General features: G+C 34.7%; 1 protein-coding gene across 3 annotated transcripts in view; it reads left to right on the forward strand.

The window, feature by feature from the left end:
* VPS13C (vacuolar protein sorting 13 homolog C) overlaps nucleotides 1–14491 on the forward strand; it is a 193543-nt gene that overhangs the window by 11534 nt on the left and 167518 nt on the right. For all 3 annotated transcript variants that reach the window (XM_039220292.1, XM_039220301.1, XM_039220311.1), the window contains exons 2-5: nucleotides 3039–3082; nucleotides 5791–5833; nucleotides 9066–9161; nucleotides 10752–10853. In XM_039220292.1, coding sequence (XP_039076223.1) covers nucleotides 3039–3082; nucleotides 5791–5833; nucleotides 9066–9161; nucleotides 10752–10853 — 285 coding nt within the window. The remainder of the gene's footprint in view (nucleotides 1–3038; nucleotides 3083–5790; nucleotides 5834–9065; nucleotides 9162–10751; nucleotides 10854–14491) is intronic.

Genomic DNA, 14491 nt, shown 5'->3' on the forward strand with positions numbered 1-14491 from the left:
GCAGAGAGAGAGGGAGACACAGAATCTGAAGCAGGCTCCAGGCTTTGAGCTATTAGCATAGAGCCTGACTCAGGGCTTGAACTCACCAACTGCGAGATCATGACCTGAGATAGGATGCTTAACAGACTGAACCACCCAAGTGCCCCATATAAAACTTCGTAAGGATTTTTTTTTTCCCAATTCCAGAACGCGTGTCACTTTTCCATGACTATTTTATTATCCCTGCATTTGGTCTGTGTTGTCATCTTGTCATATCTACCTATAAAAAAACCTTCTTACTCTGACTCTACCTCTTTGACCCTGAAGTTACCATTTCAGGTTTTAATTTCTCCTTAGTGTTGTAGAAGCTGCTTGACTGCCTATTTATTCCCATTTGTGAGACTTCTTACCTTCTCTCCTTTTTCAGCTTTCATCTGTTAATTTTAGAAAATGTAAAATATATGCATAGCGAATGAATTTTATTATATGGAAATAACCACTGTGGTCCTTATTGTGTCTAGTATTACAGTTGTTTTCTTTGTATGTATGCATATATATACATTTTAAATTACATCTCATTGGAGCAATCTGAGCATTCTTTGACTTTTTTTTAAAATTTAATATTTTCCCATGTCTGTCGACATTTTTTGCTCTACATTATAGCTGTGTTATGATTTATGCCTTCTTCTTGAACATTTAGTTCTTTAGGTCCACCCTCTCTCCCATTCATCCATTTTTCTCCTGTCAAAACCAATACTGCAGTATCCTTGTAGCTAAATTGTTTGGACAGATCCATTGTTATTTTTCAGAAAAGTAGAGTAATGGTTCTAAAATATAGCTCTGCTTTTGTCATTCCTGTTATATGTGTTTCATCTCTGTATTGTGACCAGTGTGAACTTCTCATTTTCGTCCTAAAAACTTCGTTAGTCTGGCTGCTGCCAGCCTTTCTGACTTTATCTCCTATCCTTTTCTCACACCCTCCAAAATGTTGTTTCTGAAATGTGTCTTACTCACGCATGCCTGTTTGCCCTGTTTTCTTATCAACCCAGGAAATATTTCTTTGGCCTTCTAGCCTCGACTTTTGTGGGAGGTTCTTGATCTCTCTGGGCAGTTAGGTGTCTCTTTCTTTGCATCTTGTGTACTCTTTTCCTGGAATGCCCATAGAGTATTTAGGAAATTTTAGAAATTTAGTCTCCTTTGCTAGACTGTGAGCTCCTCAATAGCAGGAATGTTGTTCTTGTCATCTCTCTCTTCAGTACCTAACTCGTAGTAGATGGTTAATAAATGTTTATTTGAAAAAAATCTGAGATCTGGAGATAAACGCATCTCTAGCAATGGAACAATGGAACTAAATATTCTTTTTAATTTGCTCCAAAATACAGTGAGGGAAAAATTACTTGACTGAAAAATGTTTATGGATAGCATAGAAAGTATAGTATTTTAAAAATATAAATGTATCATGAGTAATTAAGAAAATGTGTAGCTGAGGGGCGCCTGGGTGGCTTAGTCCGTTAAGCGTCCGACTTTCGCTTAGGTCATGATCTCGTGGTTCGTGTGTTCGAGCCCCGCATCAGGCTCTGTGCTGACTGCCGGCTCAGAGCCTGGAGCCTGTTTCAGTCTGTGACTCCCTCTCTCTCGGACCCTCCCCTGCTCACGCCGTCTCTCTCTGTCTCTACTAGAAATAAATAAAACATTAAAAAAAAAAAAAGAAAATATGTAGCTGAATAACTCATGCTTGCATTTAATATTGATTTATTATCCTTTAGAGAATTTAGGTGAAATGGAGTTATTATGTTACCTTGAAGTAGAAACAAGAAATTAAATCTTTTTCCTCAATATTCAGTAAAATATAAAATGGTTGATATTTAGGAGGGGCTTTAATCTCAGTCTTATAAATTATTTTTTATGTAAACGTAATTTCTGACATTCTGAGGATGTAGACTGTTAAACTCATGCATATTATCTGCAGAAAAGCATGCAGTTCAGTGGATTTTTTTATGTAAGCAAGAATATTTAAGTAGCCTATATCAACAAATACAGGTACAGGGTTTAAAACTGGAGTAATGTAATAGCATCATTATGGCTTTAGTTTTTATAGTGTAACATCTGAGTAGATTTAAGAAGAGTTGGACTAGTTAAACATTAGAACCATCGGGGTTCTTGGCTCCGTGAGGAGAGCATATGATTCTTCATCTTGGGGTCCTGAGTTTGAGCTTCACATTAGGTGTAGAGTTTACTGTAAAAAAAAAAAAAAAGAAGTTAACATTAGGACCATAAATGATAATCATTGGGAGGGTATGATGTTTGGAGTTTTAAAAGACCAACATTATATTCCTATAGAAAACGTTCATTGATACCATAATTAAATAAAGAATTCCAGGTTGTTCTTATAGTCATTTCTTATGACCTTTTCTTTTCCTTCCTTCCATCCTTCCTTCCTGCCTTTCTTTCTTTCTTTCTTTGTTTTTTTAGGTTTTTGGCTTAATCATTCAAAATGATAGATATTTTCTTTGGTTCTAAATTTCTTTAGTCTGAAGGTCTCCAGATTCTTTCTCAATGTTTATTTGAATGTTGGCCAGTTTAAATATTTTGTAATTTCCTTTGCATTGGGCTAAACTAAAATATGCTACCACTAATGATTGTCCATATCTAGCAATGCTTTGTGTTAGTAACTTTTTACATTCTTTTTTTTTTTTTAAATATTTTTATATATTTCTAGGAGAGAGAGAGAGAGACAGCATGAGCAGGGGAGGGTCAGAGAGAGAGGGAGACACAGACTCTGAAATAGGCTCCAGGCTCTGAGCCAGCAGTCAGCACAGAGCCCGACGCGGGGCTCGAACCCACGAACCGTGAGATCATGACCTAAGCGAAAGTCAGACGCTCAACCGACTAAACCACCCAGGCGCCCCAGTAACTTCTTACATTCTTGAAGTTTGCTTTGCTTACGTATTGTCTTCTTAGTGCTTAGTGTAGTGTCATAGTGTTTACTACTATATTATAACAGGTTATATTAATTGGTATTTTAATTTCATATTTTTCTTCTTTTTCTTTTTTTAAAGGTAACGTGGCTTTAGATAACCTACAGATAAAAGAGAATGCTCTGGTAAGTTTTCAAACTATGTTGATTACCGAGTTAATTTGGTAAACTCTCAGAAACTCTTGGTAACTAGTACCAGGTACCAGATAAAGTGACTGAGTTACTCAGAAAAGGATTACTTGTGTAACTGTTTGCTATAGGAAATTCTGAGATTAAAATTAAAAAATTTTTTCATGATGATCAAAATAGTATCTTTTGGAAAGTGGAATATTTTTCTTTGACTTAAGTTGACTGAAAACATTTGACTTATTTGAAATAGTTTTCTTCAGAATTGTTTTTACATTTTTTTTTTTTAATAAATGAGGGCTTGATTTTAACAGTTTGTCTCTTTGAAAAGGTATTGACAGTCCAGCCTTAAAATATGGTAATATTAAGATGTCAAAGTACAGTTTTTTGGATTCTAACTTTGCCTTTCCTATTCCCCCTCCCTCCATGTTAGGCTTTTATCCTTTTGGACTTAACTTGATTTTATTAGGTCACTTGAGTATGAGTTTATTCTTTAATAGGTTAGATTTCTAACAACCTACAGTATGTTTTATAATCCTAGCTTGACTTCTGGTTGAATTTCTACATGATGAACTATGTAATTAAGGAGGGTCTTATACCCAAAGTGCTTATATGACTGGTCTCAGGGAGCTAATTTTGGATATTGAAGATCCTAGGAATAGAATTTTGTCATGAGGAGTAACAATTTGTTTTGTTAAACCGAAAAGAACTTGGCATAGTAGAAAGGGCATGAATCTTGTAGTCTGGCTGACCTGGGTTTCAGTGCTAGCTCTGCCTTTCTATCAGCCTTGTGTTTTGACAAGTTTCTCAATTTCTGTGAGGATCAGTTTAATCAACTTTAAATTGGAGTTAATAGAGGTGCCTGGGTGGCTCAGTTGGTTAAGCATCCAACTTCGGCTCAGGTCATGATCTCATGGTTTGTAGCTTTGAGCCCCATGTCAGGTTCTGTGCTGACAGCTAACTCAGAGCCTGGAGTCTGCTGCAGATTCTGTGTCTCCCTCTCTCTCTGACCCTCCCCTGCTCATGCTGTCTGTCTCTCTCAGAAATAAATAAAAAACATTTTTAAAAAATAAAAATAAATTAGAGCTAATAATATAAATGCTATAATATCTATGGTTTTGTGGCTTGAATAAGATTAAAAGTAGAGGCTGGTAAGTAGTGGGCACTCAAAATATTTGAATTTCTTTCTTTCCTTAAATTATTTCATGAAAAATTATTTCATTATTTTAAAATGACCATGAGACCAAACTTTTAGAAGTGTATAGAGGTCATATCTTGTATATATAAAACATACAATTTTTTAAATGTTTGTTTATTATTGAGAGAGAGAACATACACACAAGTGGGGGAGGGGCAGAGAGAGAGGGAGACAGAATCTGAAGCAGGCTCCAGGCTCTGAGCTGTCAGCATAGAATCCAACCCGGGGCTCGAACCCACGAACCACGAGATCATGACCTGAGCCAAAGTCCAATGATCAACTGACTGAACCACCCAGGCACCCCTAAAATAGAGGTATTTTAGAAGTGTATAGCTTAGAGGTTGTATCAGGTATAATATAAGACATAATATGGATGTATGCCTTTATCCCCCCCACCCCTGTTGCTACCCCCTGTTGCCACCTTGTGTGTTGAACTGCTTTCTTAGCACCAGTGAGGAGTTTTCTTTTTTGGTCTAGAAAAAGATCAGTGTTGTGTTCGCTTCCTGTTCTCCTAGAATGCTTGAGTAATCAGATGATTAGATAAACTGATTATTCTAGTTAATTGTTACCTACTAATGTATTTCAGTCACCAGAGTGATAGTATTTATATGTACTAAGGTATATATCCAACAAAAAGGCTATTTGATTGGGTTAGTTTTTAATAATTCTAAAGACTCAAGTAATCATTGTGAATATCGGTTATTGTTTAGTACTCTGAATAAAAAAGTTATTTGTACTTTTTAATGGCTTGCACTGCAGATAAGTGAAAGTTTATTTACATTATTGATTGGTACTTGTCAATAACTGATCTAAAATAAATGCTAATTTGGCAAATCATGAGTTGGGAATCTACTTTTTCTTTTACGATTTTTTTTTTTTTAAAGTTTATTTATTTTGAGAGAAACAGAGAGAACAAGAGTAGGGGAGGAGCAGAGAGAGGAGAGAGAATCCCAAGCATGCTCCACGATTTCAATGTAGAGCCCATTGTGGGCCCCAAGTCTCATATCGTGAGATCATGACCTGAGCTGAAACCAAGAGTTGGCCGCTTAACTGACTGATCCATTCAGGCAACTCTCTTTTAAGATTCTTTTATTTATTTACCGAATGTTTTGTTTGAGAAAAAATAGTTGTTCAGTTATTGTTTTCAATTAACTTTTGTGAAACAACTCTTCCTATTCTAGTATTTCAGATAAGCAGCATCTGTTATTTTAAAAATTCATGGAATTTCATCTGTTTTGGTTTGGTTTATTAAAGCAAGTAACCAGTTTACCCAATTACTTTCTTTAAGTACAAACTCTTTTTCTATTGTCCTGTTTATAGTTTTGTTTCTCTTGGGAATTCTTTCCTCAGAGTCAAATTGAAGTCACGGAAACTCTATTTTTCAGGGTGTCCTTTATGAATTACGTTGATATAGAAAATTTGTTTCATGTTTTACCTTTGAGATGATTGTGTATTTAAATGAAGGGGGAGCTTAATAATTTGTCTTTTAAATTTTTTCTTCCTTTTGAAGAGTGAATTGGATGTTCCTTTTAAAGTCAAAGCTGGCCAAATAGGTACGTACTCTTTGTTTGAATTATTCTTAGTCCTTTTAGGTTTTTATTTTTCCTGTGTTGTTTAATCTAAAAATTTTTTTAGCTTGAACAAAAATGTGAGAGGTTTTTGGCTTATGTTGGTTACAACTTTTGGAGTTCTGGATCCTAGTATATGTTATATGTAATACATAAATACTTCAAAGCATTTGACAGAGGGTAGAATATTACCCTCTGAAAAGGAAGCACATTTGAACTGCAACAATAGTTTCTAGGCTTTGGTTCTACTACACAAAATATATCTTGATTTTCCAAATTAGTATCTAAGTTTTGTATGCTTTTTATTTATATGTGAACGTAGTATAATTTACAAACTCTAGTAAGTAAAGTTTAAGTATAGCTTATTTCCCTCATGTTTTGTTCAACCCTTGCACTTGATATATTACGCAGAGTGTGGTATAGAGGATATGGCTAGGTAAGGAGAAAGTCTTTGCAGCCAGACTCTTAGACTAAGATCATCTGTAAGTAAGCATACATCTTTGTTGAAGAGATGTTTTAGTAGGATGCTAACCTGTGAAGTCCTCTCAACTGTTCCATACTACCTGATTTTTACTTTTTTAAAATGTATGTTACATCACTAGACAACTGGCTGTTACTTTACAATTTTCACTTATGCCACCATCCATCCTTCCATCCCCTCTGTCACCCTGCTACTTCTCTGCATCACTTTCCTCCTTCATTTATTTTGTATTCAGGGAAGGCTTTGTCTTTTGCTCTTCTAGCATCTCTTAGCAATTACTTGGATACTTCTGTCTGAGTCTACTTTATATCACCTGCATGTGTTCCTTTTAATATAAAGTTCCATTTTTATGTTTATGTCTCTTTAAACAGGAGACACTTCCTAGATTGAAAGCATCCATAGGGCATGCATGATCTTTCTTGTTTGTTGGTTACACAGAGCCTAATGTTGTGTGAAGCTGTGATAATAGTATTGTGGTCCTGAAGCATGCTTAACTGACATCCTAGAGTGAAGTTATAGCCTTTCATTTGCTCTTTTACCTTTGAGATATTTATGTACACATTGCTATATATGAGGCTATGTAAGTACATGTGGGAGAGGCAAGGATGAATATACGTTTGTCTTCAAGGAAGTTAGAGAGATGTAAAATTAGGACACAGTATTGAAGTTACATTTCCAGGGTATGGATGAGTTGTATTTGACTAAAGAACTTTTACATTGTTCATTATGTTATTAGAACTAGAGTTATATTTTAGATTAGGTTTACTAATCTTTCAGAATTTGTTCTTCATGCTTTTAAAGTATTATAAGAATTTAAAATTTTTTTTTTTTTAATGTTTTATTTATTTCTAGGAGAGAGAGAGAGACAGCGTGAGCAAGGGAGGGTCAGAGAGAGAGGGAGTCACAGACTGAAACAGGCTCCAGGCTCTGAGCTGGCAGTCAGCACAGAGCCCGACGCGGGGCTCGAACCCACGAACGGCGAGATCATGACCCAAGCGAAAGTCGGACGCTTAACCGACTAAGCCACCCAGGCGCCCCATAAAGTATTATAAGAATTTAATAGCTCCCTTCAGGGTTATTCATTGACCCTTTACATATAAGGATACAAAGTGTATTTTTTTATATTTATCCCTTTTTTGGTTTATGGAGGATTTATATTAGTTATTAAATTTCTTTTAGGTTAAAATATTACACCTAACCTATAAAGTCAGTGTGGCTTTGTAAGCTCAATAAAGTTTTGGTATTCTAAGAGCTAGACATATTTATGGTGGTTGTTGGTTATCCTTGTACTTAAAATTTTAAACCTTTTCTGTTCTATCAATGGGAGGCAGTAATATAACTAACTCAATTCCAGTGGAATTCTGGATAATAAATGATGAGAGGGTAATGAGGGAAAATGGCGAGAAGAAAAGGTATAGGGAACAGATAGTCCCTTTTTGTTACACTCAGGGGCATTTCCCACTTTTTCAGTCTCATGCTCACCATAGAGGCAGTCACATCAACTTTTAAGGAGTTTGGAAGTTAATTACATATGTAAAAGTATCTGTTACAAATATAGGTGGTTCTCACTATAAGGTCATCAGACTTAGAAATGGCCCAGAAGTATACTGGCATTACTTTGAGACTCCCCTCACATGGGAGCCATTTAGGAAACTCAATAGGCTTATAAATTGAAGAAAAATACAATTTGCATGGAGAAGTAATTTGAGATTTTTTTTTTCACGTTTTATTTATTTCTAGGAGAGAGAGAGAGAGAGACAGCGTGAGCAGGGGAGGGTCAGAGAGAGAGGGAGTCACAGACTGAAACAGGCTCCAGGCTCTGAGCTGGCAGTCAGCACAGAGCCCGACGCAGGGCTCGAACCCACGACCCGCGAGATCATGACCTAAGCAAAAGTCGGATGCTTAACCGACTAAGCCACCCAGGCGCCCCAGTAATTTGAGATTTTTAACCCTGGGAATAAATTCTCAGGTAAAACTGGCTTGCCTACATAAACCATAAAGGTGAATCAAAATATTCTCCCTTACATTGCATTATTTTATTTCCTTTTCAGTTTATTATCCTGTTTCACACTTCTTTGAACTTTGGGCACCTGTTTTTTTAATTAAAAAAACTTTTAACTTATTTTTGAGAGAGAGAGGGAGAGTGGGGGGGGGGGGAGGGGCAGAGAGAAAGGGAGACACAGAATCTGAAGCAGGCTCCAGGCTCTGAGCTGTCAGCACAGAGTCCGATGTGGACTTTGAACTCGTGAACCAGGAGATCATGACCTGAGTCCAAGTTGGATGCCCAACCACCTGAGCCACCCAGGTGCCCCAAACTTCCAGGCATCTTTATTTAAAAGTACTGGTGATTCTTGTGGTACATGCTGTACCACACTGATGACTTAGGTAACTTACATGATTCTTTTAACTTCTCTGGGACTGAGTTTCATTTTTTTTCAACATTGAAATAATAGCTGCCTCATTCTTCCTGCAGTTGGGGAATATTAAATGAAATTATAAATGTCAGAAATTTTGAAAATGTATAGAGCACAATGTGAATAGTTACAAATTTGGAAGAGATTTTTGTAAATTTCATTGTTGGAGTTTTTTCATTTTTTTCTGAGTGATACACATACTATATGCATGAGGGTTGTGTTACAATTTTTTTCTCTAAATGGAAAGTGGGGAATGTATATCTTCTGGAGTAGCCCAAATAAGAATTTAAGGTTGAAATTATGTGTTTTTTTTTTTTTTTAGATAAATTAACTTTGAAGATTCCTTGGAAGAACCTTTATGGAGAAGCAGTTGTTGCGACCCTAGAGGGACTCTACCTGCTTGTTGTCCCTGGAGCAAGTACGTTGTTTTAGGTTGTAACCACTCAGTAACAGCACAGTGAAATAAAATTGTTACCTCGGCTAAATATTTTAGTATGTTTAATAAGTAGAAAATACTTTAAATAAACTAACCATATATGTATGCATATACATACATGTATATGTATAGGTACATTTTACATATACACACATATATTTCCACATTTGTATATAAAATATTTTTACGTTACTGTTGGAAAGAATAATTCCAACCATTTGTTAAATTTAATCTCTTCTCTATGAAGTTATTTTGCAACTAAGGCATCATTTTAAGTTAAAATGCATTAAATAATTTACTTTTGGAGAATGAAATGAAATAAGGTTTTAAAAATGTTCTGATGTGTTAAACTACAGATTTCAAGAATGGAAAATTTTTCCCCCTATTTTATTGCCTATGGTTTTGAGCAAGCGTTCATTCAAAAGTGTGTGTGAAATAGGTAGTTTTTTTAATTGTACATGATAGTATTTTAATTTTTAATGAATGTTGTAAAGCAATAATGTTTATTTAAGTAATACCTTTTGTTGTGATTGTTTCTTTTTCTGTTATAAGAACAGTATAATGTTAAGAAATGTTTGGATAGTTTATGGAAAAATTACTTGTTTTCCTAACTATAAGGCAAACACAATTTTTTATTTATATTTTGCTTTCTGTTCTTTACTATATACATACTCAATTTGATAGACTATTTTTCCCATTGTACATACAACATGGATCTGGCTTTTTTACTTAACACAGATATTTTTGATATAGGATAGTGACACTTTTGAAAGTCTATAGGATATTCCATTGTGAGCTGCCTACTGTTTTAGGCTATTACACTGAAGATTGTAAACACCTATTCTTATAGTTTTTATTCTTTGGTGTTATTTCCTTAGGATACATGATCAGAAGTGAGATTATTGGATAAAAATGAAGTATATATTTTCTGATTGTTGATACATATTCTTGAATTATTTTCTAAAAGTTTTTATCAATCTATATTGATACCATCTAGTATTGGATATTATGTGTTTTTTATAGTTACTGAAAATTTTACCCCTCAAATAAGGTGCATGGAAATTTTCTCCCTGCCTGCTGTTTTTCCCTTTTACTCTCTACCCATTTTTTCCCCTCTTAACCTTTTTCCTTTCTCTCTTTCTTTCTCCCTTTATTTTTTGTTTTTCTTTATTTATTTTGAGAGAGAGAACAAGAGGGGCAGAGTGAATCCCAGTTAGGCTCTGCACTGCCAGCGGAGTGGGGCTTGATCCCACAAAGAGTAAGATCATGACCTGAGCTGAAATCAGGAGTCAGATGTTTACCTGAGTGAGCCACCCCTGTGCCTCATTCTTTCTCCCTTTAATTCCTTTCTTTCCCTCTTTTCCCTTTTGTTAAAGCTTTGTAAATAAATAGGGATCATTTATTTATGTTTAAACTTTTTGTAAAACTAATTTAAAGATTGTGGCTCTTTTGACTTAAAAAATGGCTTAAAGACTTAAAGTATCCATACACTCACAATCATAATGAGGTTGAACTTTTCCTATTTATCTGATAATTACATTATTAATATGTGAACTAACTATATATTTTTAGGTATTAAATATGATGCTGAGAAGGAAGAAAAATCCTTGCAAGATATTAAACAGAAGGAGCTATCCCGAATTGAAGAAGCTCTTCAGAAAGCAGCAGAGAAAGGTACAATATGTTTATGTTTTAGGTAAACTTGCATATACCTATATTTTAGATACATGTAGTACACTTTAAAGAGGATACTTTAGTAAGCTTTCATTAGTAGTAGTTCCAAAGAAAGAATATTTTTTAAAAATCTTATGTCATATTACTGATTATATTTTCATGACTCACATTAGGAATCATTGCCACATGATTGTTTTATCTCACTGCCAGTTTAATTTTCCCACTTTCTTTAACCACTTGTTTTTCTGTGCCGCTTTATGGAGGCCTTTCTGTGGGTTCCTGTAAGCCTGTTTGTTTTTGCCAGCTGTTCCTCTGCATTTTTAGGTGTATCCATGGAAGATAATGAAGTTCAGCATATCAGTGTAGTGAAACAATGTTTAGAGGAAGTGGTGCTGTGATTTTGTTTCTAGCTGTGTCTCCTTATATTGTATAGGATATTTTAAAAAAATTGATTTTTCAGATTTCAACGTTAACATCTTGCCTTAAGTTTTAATTTTTTAATTTTTATCTAAAGTTATAATGACTATTTTGATTTGGTTATGGAGAAAGAATAAGAATAAGATGAAGAAGCAGGCTGTAGAGTGATGAGTTGAAGGACTTTTCCAACCTCCAGTTTTTCTCTTTCAAGGCAAATCACAGCCCAGTTGCTGATTGAGGTATCAGAATTACTTGCAGTTTACATCGTTTTTCTGTCATTTGGTTGGCATGTTTATGCATTTCTGTGTTGGAAGAACATGGTACCACAAATGCTAATGCATTTCTCTTTGGTCTCTCTTAAAAGATAGGGCAAATGACAGAAATTACATTCATATGTACCAAGATTTTGTTTCCTAGTGTAATCAGTAAGAAATCTTTCTTAAAATAGCTTTCTCATTAGAATTCTTTATCAATGATTCTAATTCTTTTTGCCCCAAGTGCCTGCTCTTACATAGAATTATTGATCTTTTACAGAAAATTACTAAAATAATTTAAGTACCAAGGCTGTTTAAATGGAAGAAATTTTTAAAAAGCTTAAATATGTTTTACCTTTCTCTTTCACACTTGAGCATGTTTTGTCTTTCCTTGAAGTTTAAGAATCTGTTTTTTTTTTTATGAAAACAGTGTTCTTTATTTCTGTTACTTGTATGTGCCAAATAAAGCAAGGTGAGAATGGTTTTGTTTATGACAATTCAGTGTGACTTACTTTTATTCACTTTTGGTTAATTAGTATATGTGGAAATAGTACCAATAAAATGAGAAGAGAGACTTGGAGAGCACTAGAATTTCATGTCTTTCTTGATACAGGTCACATTAAGTATATATATGTATTTTTAAACTTTTTATTTTTGAGAGAGAGATAGAGACAGCACGAGCAGGGGAGGGTCAGAGAGAGAGGGAGACACAGAATCTGAAGCAGGCTCCAGGCTCTGAGCTAGCTGTCAGCGCAGAGCCTGATGCGGGGCTCGAACCCACAAACCGTGAGATCATGACCTGAGTCGAAGTTGGACACTTAACTGACTGAGCCACCCAGGCACCCCCCATTAAGTATATTTTTTTAACATACTGTACTTAATGATACACATTTATCGGTAGGCATAGTGACATATTTAGATAAAATGATACATATAATATTTATCATAATATGTAATATTGCATAATTACATATATAATGTATTATGTATATATAAAATTAAGTTATATTTTTCCCTTTTTAGAAATAAGCCCCAAACTTCTCTTTCTTTTCTATTTTTGGATGGAAATAACTGTGTTTGTTTAAAATGTATTTTAGTATTTCCAGTGAACTGTAAGAAGTGTGTATAGTCTCTCCTGTGTTAGTAGTTGACAGCTTACTTGGCAAAATCATAACCTGCTGTACATTTTGTATTGAGCACCTGTGAAATTTTGACTGCTGGGTGTTTAATGCTTAGGAAATTTATATGTTTACATCTGGCAGAGAGGCTTTTAAGGATGATTTGATGTATTCATAGGGGCTGAACATCTGTGGCCCTGAGTTTGTGTAAATAGGACTATTGTGCTTATAATATATGATAATTACATTGTAGGTTCTTGAAGAGTAAAATTTATGTTTTGTTGGGATAGAACTAAAATTCAGAATGTGAAATTCAGTTTTAACATTATTATTTTATATTTTTCAGAAAAATATTCTGAGTATAAAAGAAATGAATTTGGGGTGCCTGGCTGGTTCAGTTGGTAGAACATGTGACTCTTGATCTTCAGATTGTGGGTTTGAGCCCTATGTGTAGAAATCACTTAAAAATAAAATCATAAAATAAAAGAGATGATTCAGGAATTGGGATATATATATATTGATGTTGATTTTTAAAAAAATATGTTGAATTATCTTGACTGCATATAATTTTTTTTCAAGTTTCTATGAATACAGGTCATATTTTCATATACTATTATTAATACAAATGATAACACCTTGGTCTTTAGATGCTTTACATTTCACCATTATTAATAGTTATTACTTAATACCATACTTTATTTTGGAGACATTATTTTTCCACTTATTTCTTGATTAAAAGCATAAAAGCATCGTGGCACATGTATAGTGACCAAGAGAGGCAAGAAGAGAAGTAATTCAACTCAAAGCAGCAGATGATAAAATTGAATTCAAAATTATCCTGCTAATCTACTTTAAAAAAGTGTTTTTACTTAATTTGTTTCATTTGGTAAAATAGAGTGCTGCCCACAATCATGTGGGAAAAAATAAAATTGAAATATAACTGAGTTCATTTCTAAACAGTTTGCTCAACTGTAAAAATAAACATAAAAAATTTTTTTTTTACGAAATGTTTGTTTATTCTTGAGAAAGAGGGAGACAGAGCATGAGCAGGGAAGGGTCAGAGAGAGGGAGACATAGAACCTGAAGCAGGCTCCAGGCTCTGAGCTCTGAGCTGTCATCATCGAGCCCGATGTGGGGCTTCAACCCATGAACAGTGAGATCATTACCTGAGCCAGAGTCAGAAGATTAACCAAGTGAGCCACCCAGGAGCCCCAAAATAAACTTTTTAAAATATTTATTTTTTTAGAGAAAGTCAGCATGTGAGTGGGAGAGGGGCAGACAGAGAGGGAGACAGGGAATCCCAAGCAGGCTCCACGCTGTCAGCACAGAGCCTGATGCAGGGCTTGAACCCATGAACTGTGAGATCGTGACCTGAGCTGAAATCAGGAGTCAGACTCCTAGCTGACTGAGCCACCTACGTGCCCCCAAAATAAACTTGATATTTTTCTTATTTTATTATAGTGAATTTATTTCCCTAGAAAGGCTATTATAAAGTAAAGGGAAAGATTAAATTTCTTCTGAGGCCTAAGATTCCCAGAGGGTATAGGTTCTGTATTTAAAATGTTAATTTTGCACAAAAAACCATAAAATACCTCGGAATAAACCTAACCAAGGATACAAGAGATCTGTATGATGAAAACTATAGAAAACTTATGAAGGAAATTGAAGAAGACACAAAGAAATGGAAAAACATTCCATGCTCATGGATCGGAAGAATAAATATAGTTAAGATGTCATTACTACCTAAAGCACTCTACACATTCAATGCAATTCCCATCAAAATTGCACCAGCATACTTCTCAAAACTAGAACAAACTATCCAAAAATTTGTATGGAACCACAAAAGACC

This window comes from Hyaena hyaena, unplaced genomic scaffold (assembly GCF_003009895.1).
Source record: "Hyaena hyaena isolate Hyena2069 unplaced genomic scaffold, ASM300989v1 scaffold_15, whole genome shotgun sequence".
In the NCBI taxonomy this organism is placed as follows: Eukaryota; Metazoa; Chordata; class Mammalia; order Carnivora; family Hyaenidae; genus Hyaena; species Hyaena hyaena.